At 41.5% G+C, this 22614-nt stretch overlaps 1 protein-coding gene across 1 annotated transcript; it reads left to right on the plus strand.

Annotated features, from left to right (window-relative positions):
- Positions 1–8803: 8803 nt before the first annotated feature.
- On the plus strand, positions 8804–10269 carry LOC116912736 (C-X-C motif chemokine 3). Its single transcript, XM_032916878.1, has 4 exons — positions 8804–8894; positions 8981–9104; positions 9222–9305; positions 9794–10269. The coding sequence occupies exons 1-4, from the start codon at positions 8813–8815 to the stop codon at positions 9807–9809; spliced, it is 306 nt and encodes a 101-aa protein (XP_032772769.1). The 5' UTR covers positions 8804–8812; the 3' UTR covers positions 9810–10269.
- The last annotated feature ends 12345 nt before the right edge of the window (positions 10270–22614 follow it).

The following is a 22614-nucleotide window of genomic DNA, read 5'->3' on the forward strand; positions in this document are numbered from 1 at the left end:
GTTGTCATAAAGTCAAGCATTTTTTTTTTGTAACGAAGCCAAAAGTCGTGGTGACAGAACACGCGTAAGAAAACATCTCCAAGACTTTAAGCAAACATTATTTTGAAGGGAGGTTTGACCTAAGAACTGAATTTGCTCGGCATTATGGCTTACGTGGCAGCTGATGAACACTTGAATATTTATTTAATTCCCTTTGTCTCACAGTTACTTTAGGCTTGCGTTGTAATTAGCTTTGTCAAAAAAAAAAAAAAAACATTAACGGCACTAAACATAGCCTTTGAAAGAAAGTACCTAAGTCAAACTTTGATTCGATTTTCTTAAGATCGTCATAAAAATAAAAATGATAGGTTGGAATGAATACACAGTGCTTATATGTTGCTGCCTTCAAGCAATCATATGAAAATATCTTTCTTTTTATGATTTCTTGAGGGATGTTCATATTTCAAATATTAAAATAGCTCTTATTTCATATTCTTGCCTATTGGGGGGGAGGGTCTTCACCTGGCAAACTTGAGTCCTACTAGGAGCTATTCATTACCGCCTAACTGTTGCTGTAAGCACATAGATGTCTTAGGTAGACTTTCTGAAGGATTCTTTGGCTCAGAAAAACCTTATTTGTCCTTCAATTTTCTTTACTATCCCCTCCTGATATGGTATGCTAAGCAGCCACAGGAAGCAGGAGGAGGACTAAATGGATTTTGCACTCATACTTCAGAAGACAAATACCACACACTGGGGAAAGAGGAAGATGCTGTGATATGTGTATACGGATTAGAGATCACTTACTCTCTCCTTCATCTGGTCTCATAAAAACCTTTGCAGATTCTTAGAACCCTATTGGATAATCTAGAATACGTATTTTAGCTCAAAACCTTTCATACATCTGTGAAGCCTTTTTGTCATTGAAATAACATGTAACTAACGCTACCACAGCTGTCAGGTGATGGGAATTTGGGGGCTCAAATTATTGTTCAAGTTACTTTAATGAACAGGAGGGCAGACTCTAATGGGCCCAAGCAGAAGATATAGATACAAGTTCATGAGTGGTCACAACCTAACATGAGGGTCGTGTTCAACCTAACATGACAGTGTAGAGCTTTGGCTTAAATGCCTAAGAGAAAACAGAGCGTGTGCAGTTGAGTCCTTTAAGGAAGGGGATAACTCTAGAATGACAAATACATGAAAACAGTCATAGTTTGTACACACTTCCAAGGGTATCCAAGGGGGAAAGGAGAGAACACAGTTAGTGGTCTTGGTGATCACACAATTAGTTTTTGGCGATTTTTGCTTTCAAATGGCACCTTTAAGGACGGTTGCTTAATTATCTTTTCCAAAACGCAGATACAAGTGTGGCACTTGCCTTCACAAGATGTTCAAAACCAGTCTTCAGCCCGGCACCGGCAGCTTTACCACTGTCACTTTGCCCTTGCACCTTATTGTCATCCCTGTGAAGTGGGTCATTGGGTGGTGTATGAGAAACATTTGCTGTGGCTCGTCATGAGTGGTATGGGCTGGAAAATGAGTTTAATTTTATGGCTATCGCCATTGTCCTCAAAACACCATTCAAGTTAGCTTAAAGTGGTAAGGCATTCGGGAGGGCAGTTTTAAGCGGGAGGAAAATGTCAGTCACACTTAAAGTTCTTCGAATGGAGTGAATTTTGAGAGAGAGAGAGAGAGAGAGAGAGAGAGAGAGAGAGAGAGAGAGATCACTGGAAACGAGAATAGGGTGAAATGACAGTGTTTGCTCATTTTCCTTTCTGACACCCTTAGCAGACTGGACTCAGTGTTTCAAAGGGACCAAACCAGTTTTATAGTATCGAGTAGTGGTGGGGTGCTGGGGTGCTGGGGTCTCATATACTCTTGCTTCATGCATCCTGAAAGCACTTTCAAGTAGCTCGTTTTATAAGCAAGAACATTGGAAGAGGATTTTGCCACTGGCAGCAGCAGGGACAGTGGCAGCAGTAATAGCAGGGACAGTGGCAGCAGTAATAGCAGGGACAGTGGCAGCAGCAGCAGGGACAGTGCCAGCAGCGGCAGCAGCAGCAGCAGCAGCAGCAGCAGCAGCAGCAGCAGCAGCGGCAGCAGCAGGGACAGTGGCGGCAGCAGCAGCTGCCTGCCTTTGAACGTTTATGGAGTGATAGAGCTAAACTGCCCTTGAACTCCTCTATCCCCAGCCTCACCACCTAAGTGGCAGTTGGAGGCAATCAGCAGAAAACATCCACCAGCTCCTCCCTCACTGCAGTCATGGACCCTATCAACCAAACAAAACCACACCAGCATGTGTTGCTGTCCACAGACCTTCCTTTTTATGATCTTTACTTTTCTTTTTCTCTCTTTCCCCCTTAGAAGGCTTTTGTGGTTGAACCCAACTTCCTCTATAATGCACGGTGCACTGAGGGGTGAGCTGGTTTTAAAGATATCCACTCTCATTTTCATTAAAGGCAAAAGAAATTAGAGAACAAGGGCAAAAATTTAAACCTGAAATTTCAACAGAAAGCCTGGTTCAACAGATAATTCCTTGGTCTGGGGATGGGGAAATGTTTAACATGATAAACCCTGGTGGTCTTTTTCACTCTTGGTAACAACAGAAACAGTCAAATTACAAAACCATAATGTGTTTCTATCATTTTATAAAACACACATGGTAAACCAAGGCAGGGGAAAACCAAACTTTTAATGTAATAAGTTCGGGCCATCTTATGCCACTGTAACAAAATACTATAGAATCATAATTTGAAATAACTGAAATGTATCTGGCTTCTGATTCCGGAGGTTTCTGCAGATGGATAGACTGCATCTGCTGAGGGTCTCCTTGAAGCATCATAGCATTCTGTAAGGAAAAAGAAAGAAAAGAGGAACGAGATGACAACAATAAGGGAGGAGGAAGAAGGAGAGGAGGAGGAGAGAAGAAGAAGAGGAGAGGAGGAAGAAGAAGAAAAAGACGTCTGACCGGAAGAGACAGAGAGCACTCTGACCTCATCCCTCCCAGTGAATCTTCTGAGATAGACAGGCCTCAAAGTGTGATCAGCTCCTAAGCCCCGCCCTCTGGGCACTGTTGCCCTGGCGATTAAGTTCCCAGTGCAGAAAGAGGGTGAAGAGACCTGTTCAAACAACACTAAAGCAAACTTCCTCTCTGAGGCAATATGACGTGGGGATTATTCTGTCACTAAACACATTGTTATCCAGCATCTGTGGTAAAAGGAATGCAACCTGAAGGAAATACAGTCATCAGGCAGGGTTAGAACAATCAAGTCTACCTAACAGCTGTATTCGAGAATCGATATTCATTCCCCAGGAATTCTGGGAAAACTAAAGGGGTTGTTAAGAGATGAAGAATGAGGCTGTGTGTAATTCCTTTACCCTCAGAATAGCTGCATCGTAACCGTAATCCATTTTTACTTGAAATTAGTCCGTGGGCATCTGGTCTCTTCCCCATTCTCCTCTTCGTTTTTGATACAGATGGACACCTGACCAGAGTACCAGCACTAACTAATGCCCATCAACTAATAATACTAGCAGGAGACAAACGGTAACGGCGGCGAGTCAGTAACGGCGCCCACAGTTGAGGGTTGGAGACAAAACACACTACAGACAGAAAGACCGAAAGACAACGGAACAAAACCGCACTGTTTTCAACTGCTGACCTTGTTATGTTCCGAGGGCGCACCAAGTTACTCACAGCTTGGAACACACCCTTCCCCCTGGCACCGCCCTGGTTTGTTTGGGGTTTCCGTTCATGTCACATTGGTTACTAAGACATCTACCACGCGTTCAGCGTTCACGCATTTGCCCAACCACATCCTCCCAGCACTTGCCAGGATGGTAACTCGAACTCAGAAGGAAGGCAGACGTTTGCTTGCTCTGCTTAACATATCTCCTTAAAACAAAGCCAGCCCACCCTTTCTTGACTTCCCGGGAGTTTCCACAGAGCGTACCTGAATTTTTAAATGTCTATAGTGTCCTAAACTATTCCGAAATGTCTACCCAAGAGCTAATTCAGTTGCAAATCAACAATGCTCCAGTCCTTTGGAATCAATAACTGACCAAGTTTCAAAACTAGCCTGAGGGTACGCCTCCATGAAGCCCCTCCCACTGTTTTCCCCATTCCCTTTCTTTTTACCTCAACAAGTAAGCTTTCATTAAGCTGTTGAACCTCACAGTCCCCCACCCTCAGATAGAGCCTAGAAGCCAAAAACCATCAAAGATAGTTCTGATCAGAAGTTGGAAGGTAATAAATAGTTTTTAAAATGTTGTAAAGATACACATAAAAATCCAGTTTTTATGGTGATTCATACTTGTAATGGTTAAAACTTAGACCTTCATATTACGCATGCAAGCTCATATTCAGATTTCAAGTTCCCTAATTTTATGTCTGTAATATCACTCACAATACTATTTTCATTTCCAAGAAAATCTCTTATAATAGTATTTCTCTGGAGAAATTTTCTCATTGCTTTTCTGTTGTAACTTTTTGGCACCCCTCTATTTTTTTTATCTCCTATAATGGGAAGACCACCTGTCCCAGGTTAGGAGACAAACATAAGGATTGGGGTCTATATGGGTTCAATTCTTGCAAAGTACATGCCTCAAGAAGTACATGTTTAATTGAGGGTGAATTTGCTTATTGTATCAGACGACGTGATTTCTGTGTGTGAAAAGTCCCACTTTTGATCTATGAAGATTTCATTGATTCAAGTGGAGTGTTAATGAGAAAATGATGATATCAACACCAACTCTTCTTTTGGTTTTTCTTCATTTACAAAGCCAAGTAATTTTGATTCAGTTATTCCCAGGAGTCTACTCCTGTTGATCTACCAGTGTTGGCCGGTTCACAACATGCTTCACTCTTCTGGCAGTTTCTGCAGATGAACCAGACTCTGACTATCTACTGGGAACTTGGCGTTTACGTCAATGTTCAGCTGAGTTTGGAGAACATCACGGCAAATTGTCTTTTCGTTTTCCTTCAGTTACAAGAAATACATGAGAGATTCAGACAGTGTGATTAATGCTGAAAGTAAACTGTTTAATCCTATGAAACACGATGAAGTGTCCTAACTAAGGCAAAAGATATTTTGGATTTTTGGGTTTGAGTAACTCAACAACAACAACAAAAAATCCAATTTCCTTTCCTGAAAGCTCTCTGGTAGAGCATTCGGGTCTGTTCATTTCATTTGGGTGCTGTTCTAAGTAGATTTAGGAGTTTGCAACTTTAAATTTATAAAAGTTGCAAAGCAATACAGTATCCATGAACCTTCCCCAAGGCTTCTCCACTGTGGACACCCAGCATTATTGTGGGTGCCACGGTGGTCAAATTAAAGAAACAACATGCACACACAGTTTTTGGCTGAACTCTAGACTTTATTTAGACTTTGTTGTTTTTAGTGTCTTCTTTCTGTATCAGAAGCCATTCCAAGGTACTGTATTGCAATAGCTTATAACATCTTCAGAGTCTCTCAGTTTTTCCTTACCTTTTATGATTGTAATGGTTTTGAAGGACATTACTCAGCTTTATTGTTTGTATGTGGATGGGGAGGAAGGAGAGAGAGAGAGAGAGAGAGAGAGAGAGAGAGAGAGAGAGAGAGAGAGAGAGAGAGAGAGAGAGAAATGGAGAGAAATGGAGAGAAATGGAGAGAAATGGAGAGAAAGGGAAAGGGAGAGACTGAGACAGAGAGACAAACACACAAAGACAGACATAGATAAACACAGAGACAGACAGACAGACTGACTGACAGACTGACAGACAGATTAGATTCAGCTATAACTTTTAGAGGACCGTGCCTGCCCTTCTCTGGAGGTCATAGCAGTGAGTACAGGGTGTCTTGCTGATGAGGGCTCACTTCATTGGCTGGTGAAGGTATACGCTTCCAAGCTTCTCCACAGAAAAGTTACTGCTCTTACAGACCCTGGCAACTTGAGAAAATACGAGAAGCTGCATCATTGCTGTAGAAGAAAAGTTATACAGTTCCTGAAACTATATAAAAGTTATATAGTTCCTGAAGCTATGGAGCATGCTTCCTTATAGAATCTGCAAGCTTGTATCACTCAGCTGAGTTTTAAATTACTGCTCTCCTGAAATTGTGAATTGTATATCACAGAGCTTTGGTCTTCGAGTTTGATTTCCAGGCTCAGTGACACGTTAGCGAAGTAACCTAACCTCTTGGCTTTAGTTTCTTATTTAAAATTCCATAAGGATAGCAATAATATTTGCCTTATTGTTTTTATAAATGAATATGCCAGCATTTGTAAAGTGCTTAGAAGAAGATAAAATAAACCCTGTGTGCCTTGGGGTGGCTGTATTTGCTAACACGACTCTCTCTCTCTCTCTCTCTCTCTCTCTCTCTCTCTCTCTCTCTCTCTCTCTGTGTGTGTGTGTGTGTGTGTGTGAACTAATTTAGTAACAGAAACAGCTTGCTTCATGTTTTCCAGAATCCTGCAAGCTGTTACAGCTATTAATTTATCAAAGGGTAGAAAAATTCAAGAACTATTTATGCTTATTTCATACTCAAAAGTTAAAATGTCAAACCCGTTGGCTGACAATTGTCTTGCCTGCAAGATATGCTCGTACACTCATGGCAAAAGCTTGTGGGAGTAACCAACCGCGATCTGATTTGGCTTAAGGCCCACTCCATGAGATGGAATCGGTACCTGACACTGCTTGGGTAACCAAGAAACTAAAACTAGCTGGCTCAGGGATAGGGGTAAAAGCAAATACTACTGTTACACACACACACACACACACACACACACACACACACACGCAGACACACACACACAGACACATAAACATACAGACACATATAGAGAAACACACAGACACACACAGACAAACACACACACAAATAGACACACACACACAAAAACATACTACATACAGACACACACAAGACACAATTACAGACACACATACACACATTCTCACACACAAACACACACAGAGACACACACAGACAAATACACACAGCACACAACACACACACACACAGACAAACACACACACAAATAGACACACACACAAAAATATACTACACACAAACACACACAGAGACACACACAGACAAATACACACAGCACACAACACACACACAGACACACACACACACACACACACACACACTCAAATCCATCTAAGTGCACCGTCTAGTAGACTATATATGGCCATTTCTTTTAGAAATCCCTAGACACGATTTATTTTACTTTTTCAGTAAACCTCTGATTAACTTTTAATTTAGAGCTTTTCAACATTGTTAAATAGGGTGTTGCAAGCCTGTAATACCAGCACCTGAGTGGGTGGTCCAGCAATTCTACCACAAGTTCGAGGTCATCCTAGACTGTATAGTAAGTTTCAAGCCAGGTTGGGATACAAACTCAGATCTTGCCTCAGTCATCCAATGAATCAATCATCCAATCATCAATCAATCAGTCAATCAATCAGCCAGCCAACCAACCAATTGATCCTTTAATCTTTTTTAAAAGTTGGCTTGAGAACGTTTCCACCTCCATTAGTAGCTGGTGCTGTTTTGGTGTGCTTCCTGTGTAGAACTGGAGCTCTGGGGATGGGGAGGAAAGGAAAGGGGAGGGCAAAGTCCTGGGGTACACATGCTAGCTGTAACAGTGCACACCTTCTTAGCCTTAGCATCTAGCACAACACCACTCTCCAGTTCACCACCCCACTCTTGTCCAAGGTTCTTGTTCGGTGATGCTCTCCTCTGAGCAACAGTCACAGCCAGGAGTTTCAGATGCCGAGCCTACGGCCTTGATAAGAACATTCTGCTTTAGCGTATGCCTCTCCATCTCGCCATCTTCAAGGCAGTTACTAATAGCTTGGGTCAATGAATAATAGAAAGAGATTGGTGGGAAAGAAAACCCAGAGAATTCACCTTTCTGTTAGATTGTATTTGTCTTTCACGGAAGGAATTATGACATAGAGGCAGGAGATCTCTCTCTCTCTCTCTCTCTCTCTCTCTCTCTCTCTCTCTCTCTCTCTCTGTCCCTCTCTGTCTCTATGTCTCTGTCTCTCTCTGTCTTTCTGCCTCTCTCTCTGTCCCTCTCTGTCTCTATGTCTCTGTCTCTCTCTGTCTCTGTCTCTGTCTCTCTGTCTCTGTCTCTCTCTCTCTCTCTATCTCTATCTCTCTCTGTGTGTGTGTGTGTGAAAATGTTAAAATCAAGCAAATCAAACAAATCATTAGTTGTCTAACTAAGATTCTAGCTTTGAAACCTCACCGAAAAAAAATCCCCAAACAAATAAGAACAGAGGTAGAAAGGATACATACAAACGAGGACTGGGTAGAAACCTCAGTTCTCCTAGCTTTTTCTGAACTGCAAATCCTTCAGCCCCAACTGTCAATTATTTTTCTCTATTGGCCTCTCGCCACCCAGTGGCGGATTTCTACCTTCAACTTTTCTTCCCTCTCGCGGCGGTGCTTTGGAGTCCCTGCACCTAAGGTCACGCCCGCAGGGGGTCACTCCAGCGCAGGCGCACTCACTGTCCTTGGGGAGGGGTCGGGGAGCGGGAAAGGGGGCACTTGAGTCAGAACTCATCTCAGGGTCCCACAGTGGGCAAGCAGCGAAGGAGGGAGAGCCAGTAGCACGCTTGTGTCCGCACACACTCATTCCACGAGCCCAGGGGTGGGGCCCTATCTTTCTTCTGACACAGGGACCTGGAGCTGCGGGAATTTCCCCAGCCTGGGGCTCCGGGCTCTTCCAGCCATCATGTATAAAAGGGGTTCGCGGGGCCCTGGAGCCCCAGATCGCGCCAGGGCACTTGGCACTAGCTTCCGCGCTCCAGACTCCAACCGCACTTCAGCCCAGCGCCATGGCCCCTCCCACCCGCCGGCTCCTCAATGCTGCACTGCTTCTGCTGCTCCTGCTGATGGCCACCAGCCACCAACCTTCAGGTGGGACCCCAGGCTGATTTTCCCGGCGGAGTCTCAGGTGGGCACAGTCACCCACAGCGTGGCTGACCCAGTGTCTTCTCCTACAGGGACTGTCATGGCCCGTGAGCTGCGCTGTCAATGCCTGAAGACCCTACCAAGGGTTGATTTTGAGAACATCCAGAGCTTGACGGTGACCCCTCCAGGACCTCACTGCACCCAGACAGAAGTCATGTGAGTGCCTCCCTGGGTAGCTTCTGCCATTGCCAGAATAGCCCAGAACCCCCTGCTGCCCCATGCTCACCCCAGCGGAACCTCATGCCATATAATGATCCCCACTTCTCTCTGCAGAGCTACTCTCAAGGATGGTCAAGAAGTTTGTCTCAACCCTCAAGCTCCCAGGCTTCAGAAAATCATCCAGAAGTTACTGAAGAGGTGAGTGGTGTTTGCTTACACGTTGTAACCCTCATCAGAGTACGGCTTCTGTCTCTCGAAAATCATATCAGGGAAAGTCACAGAACTACAATCATGATTATTAATTATCGTCACAATTATAATAACCGTTCTGATAATTAATTAGCCTACTGGTGGTGCCTGATATACACATATCTCCACGAAAACCTATTATCTGTGTCTTTCAAGACATTTTATCTTGAAACTTAATAGAAACAAGGCATAGTAGTACTTCATGAGTTAAGTGAGACCTGGTGTGACAGACAAGGTGCTTCAACAGCCCTAGTTTTGGGGACCCCAGATCCTGACACTATCTCCATCCTATAGGAGGGCATCTGCAGGCATGAGGTGTTTACTCTGTGGCAGAGCCATCATAGGCCAAGGTCACTTAGGCCAGGCTGTCCTCGGCAAACTCAGGAGAACGAAGAATGCTGTGCACCTAATAAAGACATCTTATTTTCTCCTGACAGTGACAAGTCCAGCTGAGCTGGGAAAGGGGGAAGTCTCTTGTACGGTGATGGAGGACCTGCCTCTGAAGCAGAGCAGCGATCCATCCAATGCTGCCTGGATGATCCTCCGCCTGCTTGCTTTGAACAACTCCTGAGAGTTCATACCTATTTATTTCCCCCAAATTCTATGTTAATATTTTACATGTAAAAAAAACCAAACCCTAAGTGTATAATTGAATCTACTTGCAAGATTGCATCTTATTTAAAGTTTATTTAATGTCAAGTCTAAGTTTAACCAATCCTTATTCTTAATTTGAAGGTTAAAGGTTTCCAGATCCCCTCAGGGAATTGTATTAATATTTCTGAGGCAATTTTCCCCGGCTGACCATTTTGATGGCAGCTGGGGTAGTCAGGAAACAGACAAACAAGGTCGTCTCAGTGTAGGAAGAGTGTATGTACACGTCTAGTTTGCAACTTTACAAGATTAGCAGCTAATCTTATTAAGTTATTTATTGAAGTGGTTTTACAGCGTCCCAGGAATGATCGACTTTGTGTTGGAGCTTTAAGAGTTGTGATGTACTATATATTCTTTAGACATGATGACTATTTAATGCCTCTTTGTCTTAGAATGGAGAAGTTTAAATATTTATTGTTATTTTTACAAATAATTTGAAAATAAAATATTGTAAAATAGTGCTTGTTCTGTTTCCCTGGAGGGCTGTGGCTAAAGGTTAATGCGATGATTTATCTCACTGTTTCTCAAGTTTTCTTCCTCTTCCCCAGGCATTTAGTTGGTTAGAAAAATAAATCACAGTCTAAGTCATGGCTCTGTCCATGTGGTGGTGGCTCTGGATCCCCACCCAAGAATGTACTTTTCCCAGGGCTGACTCAGGAGAATCCCCACCTCTCTGCTCTAGTTCCAGGGCATGTCATGCCCTCTCCTGGTCACCAAGGGCAACAGGCACTCACATGGTACACAGACATACATGCGGCCTAATCATCCATGTGTACACAGACACACACACACATACACACACACACACACACATAGACACACTGACACACACACATATACTCACACCTAAGAGTTGAACACACACACACACACACATATATATATATATATATATATATATATATATATATGAAAAACAAGTTCCCTGCTACCTTGTCACCCAAGTTTGTTCCTTTAAATATGCACATTCTTGTTGAAAACTAAATTTGCTAAGTAATTTTTTTAACAACAAAAATTGAAAATTGGCAATTTAATGAATTTTTTTTTGAAATTCAACTTGTGTCACCAGAAGCAGAAAAAGTCAGTGGCTGCTGAATACTTCACTTACAAAAGGGTCTGATAGTTGACTTCAACTTTCTACCTTATTATGTATGAAGTTACTCCCTACTTAATGCTTACATTCTTTATATAAGTATGAGACCTACTGGATACTGGTATATACATTGGGTTCGACTACATTAATCTCACCATTTTTGTGGTTCTGAGAGGAAGAAAAGTTTATAAACTAAACAGAAATAAATTCACTGGAACCTGTCTAGAAGCTCCACAAGGCTAGGCATTCCCTCCCTAACTCCAAGTGACTGGATATGGGAAAACATGTAGAAGAGGGACCCTAAGGGTTCAGCGAAGCCATAATTCCTAACTAAGACCCTCCAACACTGGGCCTTGTCCTTCAGGCTGCTATGTCCTTGTCAGTAGAAATAAACATAGGGTACAGGAAGGACAAAAGACTGGTGAAAACTAGGTTTCAAAGAATCAGATTGACTTTGGCGTGAACGTCAATCTTATCACAATCTTGGGCAACTTTCTTGATTAAGAAGTGGGACACAGGACATGACGGGGTGGTCACTTGTTGAAGGTAGCAGGAAATGAAAATGAGGCAACAGAACCATTTCGTGAGACTGGGCTACCGGAAACACCAATGGCGACATGGATGGGGCTCCTGAGTAAGGTTTGTGGTGGGGGTGGGGGGCTGACACTACTCTGTCCTTGGGAGTGCTCTGGAGGGACTCCCCTGAGACTACCAGAAGTAATCAAAGAGCTATCAGGGATGGCAGAGGTGAACGCTCACCACAGCACGACGTGGCAGCCCTGAAGAACAAACCTTCACATAAAGAGTAAGAAAAAGAGCCGATTTAGTCACTGGCGGTGATGCTCCACTCCACGTGCCCGCGATCACTAACATTTTAACATAAGGCCCCCGTTCTCCTGCCTGTTTTCTGAGGCTTCATCATCTGACATAACATAGAAAAAGGGAAACCGGGGTTGGGGATTTAGCTCTCAGTGGTAGAGCGCTTGCCTAGCAAGCGCAAGGCCCTGGGTTCGGTCCCCAGCTCCGAAAAAGAAAAAAAAGAAAAAAAGAAAAAGGGAAACCATAGGAAAAACAGACATAACAGATGGTTTATGAACTTGCAGAGAGGAAAAATCTGTGATGCGAGGCCCTCAAAAGCTTCCTTCAACCCGCCGGAGCAGAAGGCGGTTAGCAGATGAGGCGTGCGTTCATTCTCACCTTATAGTGTGTATGTTTTGCTGAAGGATATTCGGCCGTTTAACTTTACTCTTAGATGACTTAAACGAAGGGACAACTCTGACGAGTATTTCATAACTTTCCAAGTATGAGAGGCGGTTTCATTGTCCACGAGGCTACCTCGCCATTGCTGTTTGCTCTCCTCTGAGTTCTGCTTTCTCTCTCTGCTTCTTCCTGTGATAAGTCGTCTTATTGGGTTCTGCTTTCAAAAGAAACTGAATTTACACACTTAGGACTACCAGAAACGAGACCTTAAAATGAAGACTTATGTAATTTATTAATGAGTAGACTGCCTGAGACTTGGGGGGCTGGGGCTGGGGCAGAGAATGTGAAGTTGGGAAATGTATGCAATCTGGCCGGAGGTACACATGGGGTCAGCATGGTCAGGGTAGAGCGGCACTCCATGGGCCAGTTTCAGCTGGTCTAAAGTCCACTTGAGGAGCTGTTTGGAGTGTTTGTATTCTTATTATGAAGGAACTATGAAACCAATTTAAACCACAAAATCAAAGTTGCTCTAATTTCTGTCACACTCAAATGTTGCCTAAGAAGCCCTATGTTAATCTTTGAGCGCCCCTCCCATTCCCTTTCTAATTTTTGGCTGCATTTAAAGCTGAAACCTAGACCCGGATCTTTAGTCCCCCAAACAGAGGAATGCAGATCTACCAAGCCATAACCAGGTTCCCATTCTCCAATAGGTTGGTACCTTACTGACATCTATCCTCCATTTAAATACCATTGCGTGTTTGCCTATGAAAATGTGAGATGGTTAAACTCACTTCCATTGTTTTCAGCCATCATTTGAAAAGGAGATCAGGAAGCCTGGAGAAGTGAAATAATAAATGAAATAAAAATTTAATATTTTGGCAGCTAGGTTTAAGTTTGGTTTCCATAATCTAAAACTCATTTGACCTCACTTCTTAAATTTCCACTATTTCTCATAGTACCAAGCAAGGGATGAAACCTTTGACATACAGGCCTCTGAGGGACACCCAAGATCTAAACTATAGTAAACACAGATTCCCCTTTGGGTTTAATTGTTTTTTATTTTTTTGGTCTATCTCCAAAACAAGTTGTGACATTCTCAAGAACAAAACTCAATTTAAATCCTCTTTCAATAAATAGTGTCTACAAAGAGTCCTGATGTGGAATGAATGCTCAATGAGAATGAGCAAGAAGCTCTTTTATTATTTAATCTGTTTGTCTTTGGACTATATCAGTCCTCTTGTGCTCATAGATCCCATAGCTAAATTCTATAGTAGATTTAACTGTGTCTCCTTAAAACTCATCTGCAGAGGTCCTAAGCTACAATCCTTCAGAATGTGAGCTTATTTGGAGATTCAGTCTTTAAACTCGCAACCAATGTGATGCTAACTGATGTAGTGGAGAGCCGAAGGAGACGTTGCCATAGGAGGATTAAATGGGGAGGGGGACGGAAGACAAAGGTGAAGGAGGGAATATGAGGAGAGACAACTAACATTGAAGACCATTTGAAAAACCATATAGAAACTTCCATGTAGGTACTTCCTAAAATACATACACGTATGAAAGGAATCTAAAGGGATTGTTTTGAGGAAGGACCTGGGGAAGACAATGCCCCAACTAGATTTCTTATGCCATTAAGCAAATCCTCCAGTGCCAGGAATGGGTTACATCTTGTTGAGTCATTGGTCCAATGGGCCCAAGGGAACTCCCAAAGCATCACAGGCCATTGCCAAGGCTGTTGGTTACCCTTCGCAAGTGACAGTAATGTCCTATTGCAGAAGCCAACACTAACACGGGTAGCTGAACACAGAGACGTTGAATTGGCACCTAATTAGAAGCCTTGCTCTATTGACTAGCATTTGTGCTACTGGAAGATGCTCTGCTCTCTACTAGGGGAGAAATGTCATCGTTCACATCCTTCAGCTACAAATCTTGTCACCTGTGCTACCCAAGAGCAGTTGGCCAACACAGAAAAACTCAATGGTATTTTTGTAGACTTATGTCTACACTTTGTTAGAGAACTTTTTTGTTTTTATTAATCTTTTGTTTATTTATTTGGTTTCTACTGTTTGTGAGTGTGTGTGTGTGTGTGTGTGTGTGTGTGTGTGTGTGCGCGCGCGCGCGTGCACTGTTTCGTGGGTTTGTTTCCTTGTTTGTTTTTTAAGGAAGGGAGGAAAAGGGAACAGAACAGTGACCTGCCTGCAAGGTACACTGGTGGAATAGTGGCACCATCATTAAGGGAATAACCAATCAGTTTCTGATCTGATTTAAGGTCCAGTCCATGGGATGGAACATGTCATACATGACACTACTGAAAGGAACAAGAACCTGAGACTACACAAATCATGAGCCTAGGAGACAATCTACTATTATGCTAAAAAAGCATAGCATCAAAGTAACTTCCAATGACACGTTGCTGTGCTCATATAGTGTTTTGCTCAACCCTCACAGAGAGACGCTTCTTGCCGAAGGTGGGAACTAAACAGAGACCCATGACTGGACAATGTGAGAGTGAGAAACTTTGGAACACTCCATCCTAAATAAGATGTTTTCATGAAAGCCTTTCCCTCAAGGCTCAGGGATCTGTATGAAGAGGAGGCATAAAGATTGTAAAAGCCAGGGCTGACGATTGTCAGCCCAAGCAGTGTCTTCCAGACACAACAGAACTGATGCACCTATAAAGCCCACAGAGACTGTAGAAGCACACAAAGGGCCTACAGAGATTCAAGCTGGAGGGGAGACCCAGCACTGAGAGAAGAGAGTGGACAAGAGCTCCCACCTCTAGCTAAGTAGCTAGCAATTGATATACTCTGGCGACAGAAAAAAAAAATCAGTTTTCTCCAATGGAGTCTTAGTAGGGATGTTAACCATACTTTAGGGTAGGTCCCATGCCCAAAAGCAGTTGGCCGACATAGAACAGACTCAATGGTATTTTTTGTAGACTTATATCTACACTTTGTTAGAGAACTTTTTTGTTTTATTAATCTTTTGTTTATTTATTTGGTTTCTACTGTTTGTGAGTGGTGTGTGTGTGTGTATGTGTGTGTGTGTGTGTGTGTGTGTGTGTGTGCGCGCACACACACGCATGTTGTCTTGTGGGTTTGTTTCCTTGTTTGTTTTCTAAGGAAGGGAGAAAAAAGGAACATGAAGTTGGTTTAGTAGGGAGATAGAGAATATCCGTGAGGAACTGGAGAAACAGAAAAACATGATCAAAATATATTGTATAAAGTTTTTTCCATTTAAAAATATAAGCAATTGAGTTAAGGTAAGTTAATAGGATGAGCTCTAATCCAATATCATTAGTGTCATGTAACAAGGGAAAATTCGGTGATAGAAATTCATACAGAGAAACACTATTGTGAACAAGAAGGCCACCACCAGTATACTAAGTAAAAATGCTTCGGGCATTTCCTTTCCTTGTAGTACTAGAAGAGGACTAACCCTGTCCAAGCCTTGATCTTGGACATGAAGTCTTCAAAAGTCAAAACATTGCTGCTCTTTAGGTCAGACAGCCTTAGGCTGTGATAGCTCCATTTTTTTTTTGTTGTGTATGCTAAAACAAGGAACAGTTTATTTTATAATTAAGATCAGTTACCTGCTTAGGAGTGAGGAGAATAAATCTGATAGTCTCTTGCTACTTAATTAATCTTGAAGCCCAAGGAAACATATGCACACTAAGTCCCCAATAGCTGTAGTCTGCTTTTCTTGAAAGGATACAACTTGCTACATTATTTCAGTCTGGACTCTATTTCCTTTGTAGCTGATGCTGTAATATGATTTCATCACAGTAAATTCTATCAAACCTTCAAGCAGGGCCACATGTACAAGAGCCAAAAGCAAATATTTGCTGTGGGAACATAAGTTAATTCCCTTCTTTGCACAAAGTAGGGTTTTGTAAGAATTATTCTTGTGGCCTAATTCGTCGATGACAATGACAACAACTCCTTATATTTACATAGTTTCAGCTCCAAGAAATGAGAGATTTGTATCCGTATGCATCAAGTTCATCTCAAACTGCTCTCAGCTTCTCAGTTAAACAAAGCTTGAAAACTAAGCCAAGCCTCCTCATGGGCTCGAGAAGTGGCATGCATGCTACTTTTCTTCTTCAATGGGGAGAGTGGAACGAGCGGAATTAAATCCCTAGGGCTGCTGGGAGCATATAAAGAAGCACTGTGCCTGTGCCCACTTTACTATCCAGACAAGAGTCAAGGCACAGACAAACATGGCTGCTCGACACTGGCCCGTGTTCCTGCTGGCTATCCTTAACCTAGGCATCTTTGGTAAGTTAACGGCGAATTTTTCTTTTCTATCTAAGTACTGGGGAAAACCAGAAGACATTTCAAAATATAATGAGGTGGTTTGGACCATTAATCAAACTATAGAAATGGTTGAATTAAAACCTAAGCAGGTAAGCATTTAGATTGTTGAAGTTCACGGAAAGTCTCAGTGAGTCAAGTGAAAGCCTCCATTCGACGTATTTGAACCAGCTAAGAATCTATGCTTTGTGTTTGGTTTTTAGAGTTGATAGTAGAAGAATCATTACCGACAGACTTAGTGACGTAGAAATCGTCACTTTTCAGTTGTTAAAATTTACACATAATCCTGAAGGCCTAGATGTCTTACCATTGGTTGCTGACTGTATCTTACCTTTAAGCTATATGATAGTTGTCTGGTTTATTTCCAGGTCTCTCAAACACAGTAGGTGCTTACAAAGTGTTTCCTTGCCTTAAGATCGCAGTCAGCCTTGTGTGTTTGTCTTGTGTGCCCTGCTGTATTGACTCCTAAGTCAAAGTAAAGATTTGAGCACTAGGGACTTGTTCGTTCTTGCTGAGTTCTCTACTCTTTCCCCTGCAGCCCCTCCCTGTGACACCGAAGAGTTACGATGTCAGTGCATTCAAATAACGTCCGAGTCGATCCCTTGCAAATTCATTAAAATCATCGAGGTGATATACGAGAATATTTACTGCAACAGAATGGAAGTGATGTGAGTAATAAAGGCATGGAGGAAGGTGGGGGCTCTTGCATGAAAGTTTTCTGCCTGGTATCTCCTTTCAGAATGTGATTCATTCAGTGATTCTCAACCTGTGGGTTGAATAATTCGTTCACAGGGGTTACCTGAAGCCATCAGGAAACACAGGTGTTAACATTATGATTCGTAACAGTAGCAAAATCACAGTTGTAAAGTAGCACCGAAAAGAATTTCATGGCTGGGGTCACCACAACATGAATTGTATTGGGCAGGTGCAACGTTAAGAAGGTTGAGCGAGAAGCACTGTGCTACAGCAAGAGACAGAAGACTGGCTCTGGGTGATATTATTCTCACACAGAATGGGAAAATTATTACCCAATATTTGTGCTCTCGTTTCTAAAGTGGCATGCACTCTTTTCAGAAAAAAAAAAAAAAAACAAAACAAACCAAACCAAACCAAACCACAAACCAAAGGCAACCCCTAAACCAAGAAGACAGTTGATTTCATAAACTCTGCTGAGAAGAATTAACGTTGAAGTCAGTGAATACTTAAAAAGCAAAGATACATAGTGATGGGCAAGAATGTAAGAAAAGGAGGCCACCAATGTATGCACGTATGTATGTATGCATATATGTATGTATGTATGTATGTATGTATGTATGTACATATGTATATGTATACATCAATGAATGATGCACACACACAAATATATTCATGCTAGGTATAGTTTTGAAAATTTGATAGATTTTATTAATATATTCCTTTGTACATTGTTGCTGTCATGTTAGATGCATAAATTTAGATTTTAGAAAAACAATATTACCAATTATAATTTTAATAATTTCTTAACTTTTGAGTCAATTTATTCCCCAAATAAATATCAGTACACATTTATCAGTGATTTTCCATCCCCCAGAACTTAATAGACAACAGGACAACCCCTTCCTCAAAAGGGGCTATACATGAAAACTGAATTTTCCTTTGTATATTGGCTATATTGAATGTTACAATGAGGTTTGCCTTTTATGGAAAAGTTTGCTTTTATTTTATGGAAGAAAGGAATCTCTGCACTATACACTTGGGTGTACCAACACATACAATATAGCCTAATGACTCTAGGGTGATGTTTCTGGGGCATCAGCCTGCAATTAAAGACCTTACAGACTGTACAAAATCCCTTCACTCTTCCGTTATAACTTTTGTTCTATGTATGCATGTATGCATGCATGTATCCTTTTATGTATGTATGTGTGTATACATGTATTCGTGTATATAGGTATGTATGTTTCTATCTGTCTTTCTGTCTGTCTGTCTAAATGTGTATGCCTTAGTTGTTCATTGCTAGGTAATAAATTATCATAATAGACTAAAAAATAAGTATGGTTATTGCTCTACATTCTGTAGTTTAACCTGCTAAGTGGCTGGGGTAGCTTCTTTGCTGATTGGGAAGAGAACATGGAAGAAGAGAAGAGGAAAATCACAGAGCTGCAGGGATCACATAACCAGGCACTGTAGCTGTCCTGAGTTTATCATCCCGAGCAGAGTCACCACAGACAGGCATGCCCGCTCACTGTTTTGAGAAGGATGCCACCTGGGCTGAGGGCTCACCTAGTGGTTCTCCCACGGCTGTTCTCAGCTCAGGCTGCTGGTCGAATTCAGCTCTTTGCAGAAGCCCACCACATCTCTCTAGGCCACCACATCACAACCTTCCTAATGCTGTGACCCTTTCAAACCGTTCATGTTGTGATGAACCCCAACCATGAAATTATTTTTGTCATTACTTCATAACTGTAACTTTACTAATTCATAATGTAAATATCTGTGTTTCCCAATGGTCGTAAGTGAACCCCATGAAAGGGTTGTTTGACCTCCTCCTACTCCCATGGTTCATGACTCACTGGATGAGAACCGCTAAGCCGTTGGTCTGTGGTGATTTCTTTTTTAACTCCAGGAGTTTATTCTTACATTATTCCACTCTGGGTATAATCCATGGAAAATTAGTCTCAGACTGCAACTGGTCTCTCCTCCCAATCAGACTTTCTTTTCTGATATTAACCAGAGAAGACTGCTCTGGCTACTACATGAGATGCATTTGAAAATTTTTTGTTTATTTTGTTTTTAGTAACATTAGCTGTATCATCAACATCCCTTTTGTAACTTAATATAGCATATAATACAACGCCTCTTCACAAAGTGTTAAGAAACTGGGTGTGCTTCTGCCCCCCCACAAATATAAATCTGTAGGATGTACTTGTACATGTGAATACTCACGTGTACATGTAAGTGCAGCTATGGGGTGTTGGTAAGTGCCCACACACTTAGGACAAAATTTAAGTTAGAAAGGAACCAGAACAGCAGAAGCCTCCAGATGTGACTGGTTTCTGTCAGCTGAATTGTGTCCTGTACCTACCCTCCTACCCCCTGGGTTTGTCTGTATGACTGTCTGTGCACCACATGTGTGCAATGCCTATAGAAGCCAGATTTGAGGATTGAATGTCTTGGTATTGAAGTGAGCTGCCATGTGGATGCTGGGAATCAAAGCCTGGTTCTCTGGAAGAGCATCCTCGGCTCTTAACTACTGAGCCATCTCCAGCCCCTGATGTAAGACAGTGTTAACACTTGGACCATGGGCAAAGTGTGAAGACGCTGGTCATGTGTAAGCCAAATAGACAAGGGGAAAAAAATCTAACCTTGCCAATCAATACCTTGAAGAGAATCTTCAGAATTTGAAGAAAACACATTCCTATAATTTGAGTCACTCTACCTCAGGTACAGTATGACAGCCACAATAAATTACCTGCTTCCAAAACGATATACCTCTGCAAGAACTGATGACATTTTGAATTTGGTTGGTTTTTGCTTTTTTTCTCCTTTTCTTTGCCATTCAGGTATAATACAAAAAACAGTTACTGTTTATTTGGTCTGCTCTTAAACTTCAAGGTAGTAAACTTGTACTGGATACATGTATCTTTTTGCAACATGCTTCTGTTACTTAACATCGTACTTTGCAATCCATTTAGCTTGCTGTGCTTAGCTCGTTTATTAAGTTGAAACAATAGTATTCCATCATCATCATCATAAACGTGAATAGAATTCATTTATTTAATAGTGTATTGCATAAATCACATTTGGGTTCTATCCTGGTTTTTGTTAAGATACCCATTCTTTATATGTGTTTATTCACATGAGAACTTCTTTTTGAGTTTACTGTTTGTACACCTTCAATTTTACCTCTGTACAGACTTGATTATCACCCCTCTACATAACAGGAAGGAACGACTGTGTTTTCTTCTTCAGATATGACTTGCTTCTTCTAAGGTTTCTGGTCTTTCATGGAAACCTTAGAATCAGTTTTCAATTTTTGTCATATAGTAAATATACTTAAAAATGTAATTCTTTGGAGGTATATCCTAGAAGTTGACAGCCTTATGCTAGCAATTTTTTAATTTTATATATGGATTTGCTTCTTATTTACTGGGAACATTTGCATTCTGTTATTTTATACTTTGAGACAGGGGCTCTCTCTATGTCTTTGTGCGTTCATTTTAAGTGACCCTGGAGGAGATAATGGCCTTGAACTCGTCATTCTGGTTGCTGGGATTACAGGTGTGCACCCCCACACTTGATAAGGGATGCTTTATATCCTTCAATACTTCTCAACTACTTCATACTTTCTTTAAAAAACAGAAACTACCCCTAAATACTTTACATAATTGGATGCTATTATAAAAAGATGCTAATAAATTTCACACCCCAGGTATCAGTGCTTAGACTCCGTTTGCTTTGCATTCATTAGCATCGGCATTTCACTGGGATGGACGCTCACGCTGTCTGGGAATAAGGCAGTCTCATTTTCTCCATTGGGAACTTCGTGACTTTTAACTGTCTTTCTAGCTTTGAGATGGCTGTTGAGACAGCCGGATCTGTTGCCTTGTTTCTGTGTTTAAAGGGAATATTTTCAATTTAATACTATTATTTATAATACTTTGTGGCTGGCTTTTCTTATGTTAGTTAATTTCTAAGAGTTTGATTTTATTATTTTTCATGATTGGAAAGTTGTTTTTAAACCCCTGGGGTACACAACTTGGCTCAGAGTATGATAAAATGATCCAGCCTTATATAAGACACTACAAAACGATCCTGCTATGTTAATAGAGTTTTGCAGTTCTGTGAATTAGAGCCTGCCAGTGTGAGTTTGAGCCCAGCAACACACACTTTGACACACACATGCACATGAACCAATGCCTCCCTGAAGAAGTGGTATAGTTAGAGATTTCCACATCATTTCAATAAAGCATGACTAGAGTTTTAGATTTAAAAAAAAAAAAGAACTGCAATTTTAAATTAGCTAAGCACACTAATATGTGTTAAAAGTTCCAATAAGATTAATATAGTTTGAGAAATCTGTGTGTTCATTTGAAGTGTGTGTGTCCATGTTACAGATATTACAGTGAATACACTTGACCCATTATTATGTAAGTGCAGCTGCTGTTTTACCAAAATACTTTATTTTTACAGAGCAGTGCTGAGAAACGGGGATGAAATTTGTTTGCATCCAAATTCTACGTGCGTGAGCACTCTTATCGACAAGATTCCTAGCAGGTAAAATGAAGACCAAGAATCTTTTTCATATTCATATTGTCTCTGATTTATTTTAAGGGTAGATGTATTTAGAAACACACACAGATAGGTCATGGATGACAAGAAATCCACTCTGAGATTAGAACTGTATAATCTAGGGACCCCAATAGCATCCCCAGACCAGCATCTCTGGCCTCCCTTCAGCTCTACTGGTTGAGAAGTAATGGGGATAGATCCCACAGTGCCTATGACAGCATCTCCAAGTAACTCCACGGCACTCCTAAGCTTGAGAGTTCCTCGCCTTTTATTGAAGGTGACAGCAACTTGACCTTAGTTATAAATATCCTGATTGAAAGTAAAGGTGATATAAAATTGTTTAGCATGTGTCTCATGCCAAACCAATGAGGTAAGCTATTGGCCCATTTGGTAAGAGAAATTTTAAGGGGAAAAAAATTGTGGGAGGAAAAATATAACCATTTATTTAAATGAGGCTCCAAATACAAATTTCAAAACAGTGACCGGGGAAGGAATGATGAATATGAAGCAAGCGGCAGGAACATATATTTGAATTGACTTCTGGGAAATGGGATTTTAGAGCTACAGTAGTGTAATGAGGAGAGGCGGCCACTCGGGAACTAGTTCTGCTTTATTTCCTAACCAAAACATTAGAGATATGAATGAATGACCCGAGGGCTTCTCTTCTGGTTAGGTTTCTGTTGCCGTAATAAAATACTAACCAAGTCAACCTGGGGGAGGAAAGGGGTTT

The sequence above is a fragment of the Rattus rattus genome, chromosome 11, assembly GCF_011064425.1.
Source record: "Rattus rattus isolate New Zealand chromosome 11, Rrattus_CSIRO_v1, whole genome shotgun sequence".
Classification (NCBI taxonomy): Eukaryota; Metazoa; Chordata; class Mammalia; order Rodentia; family Muridae; genus Rattus; species Rattus rattus.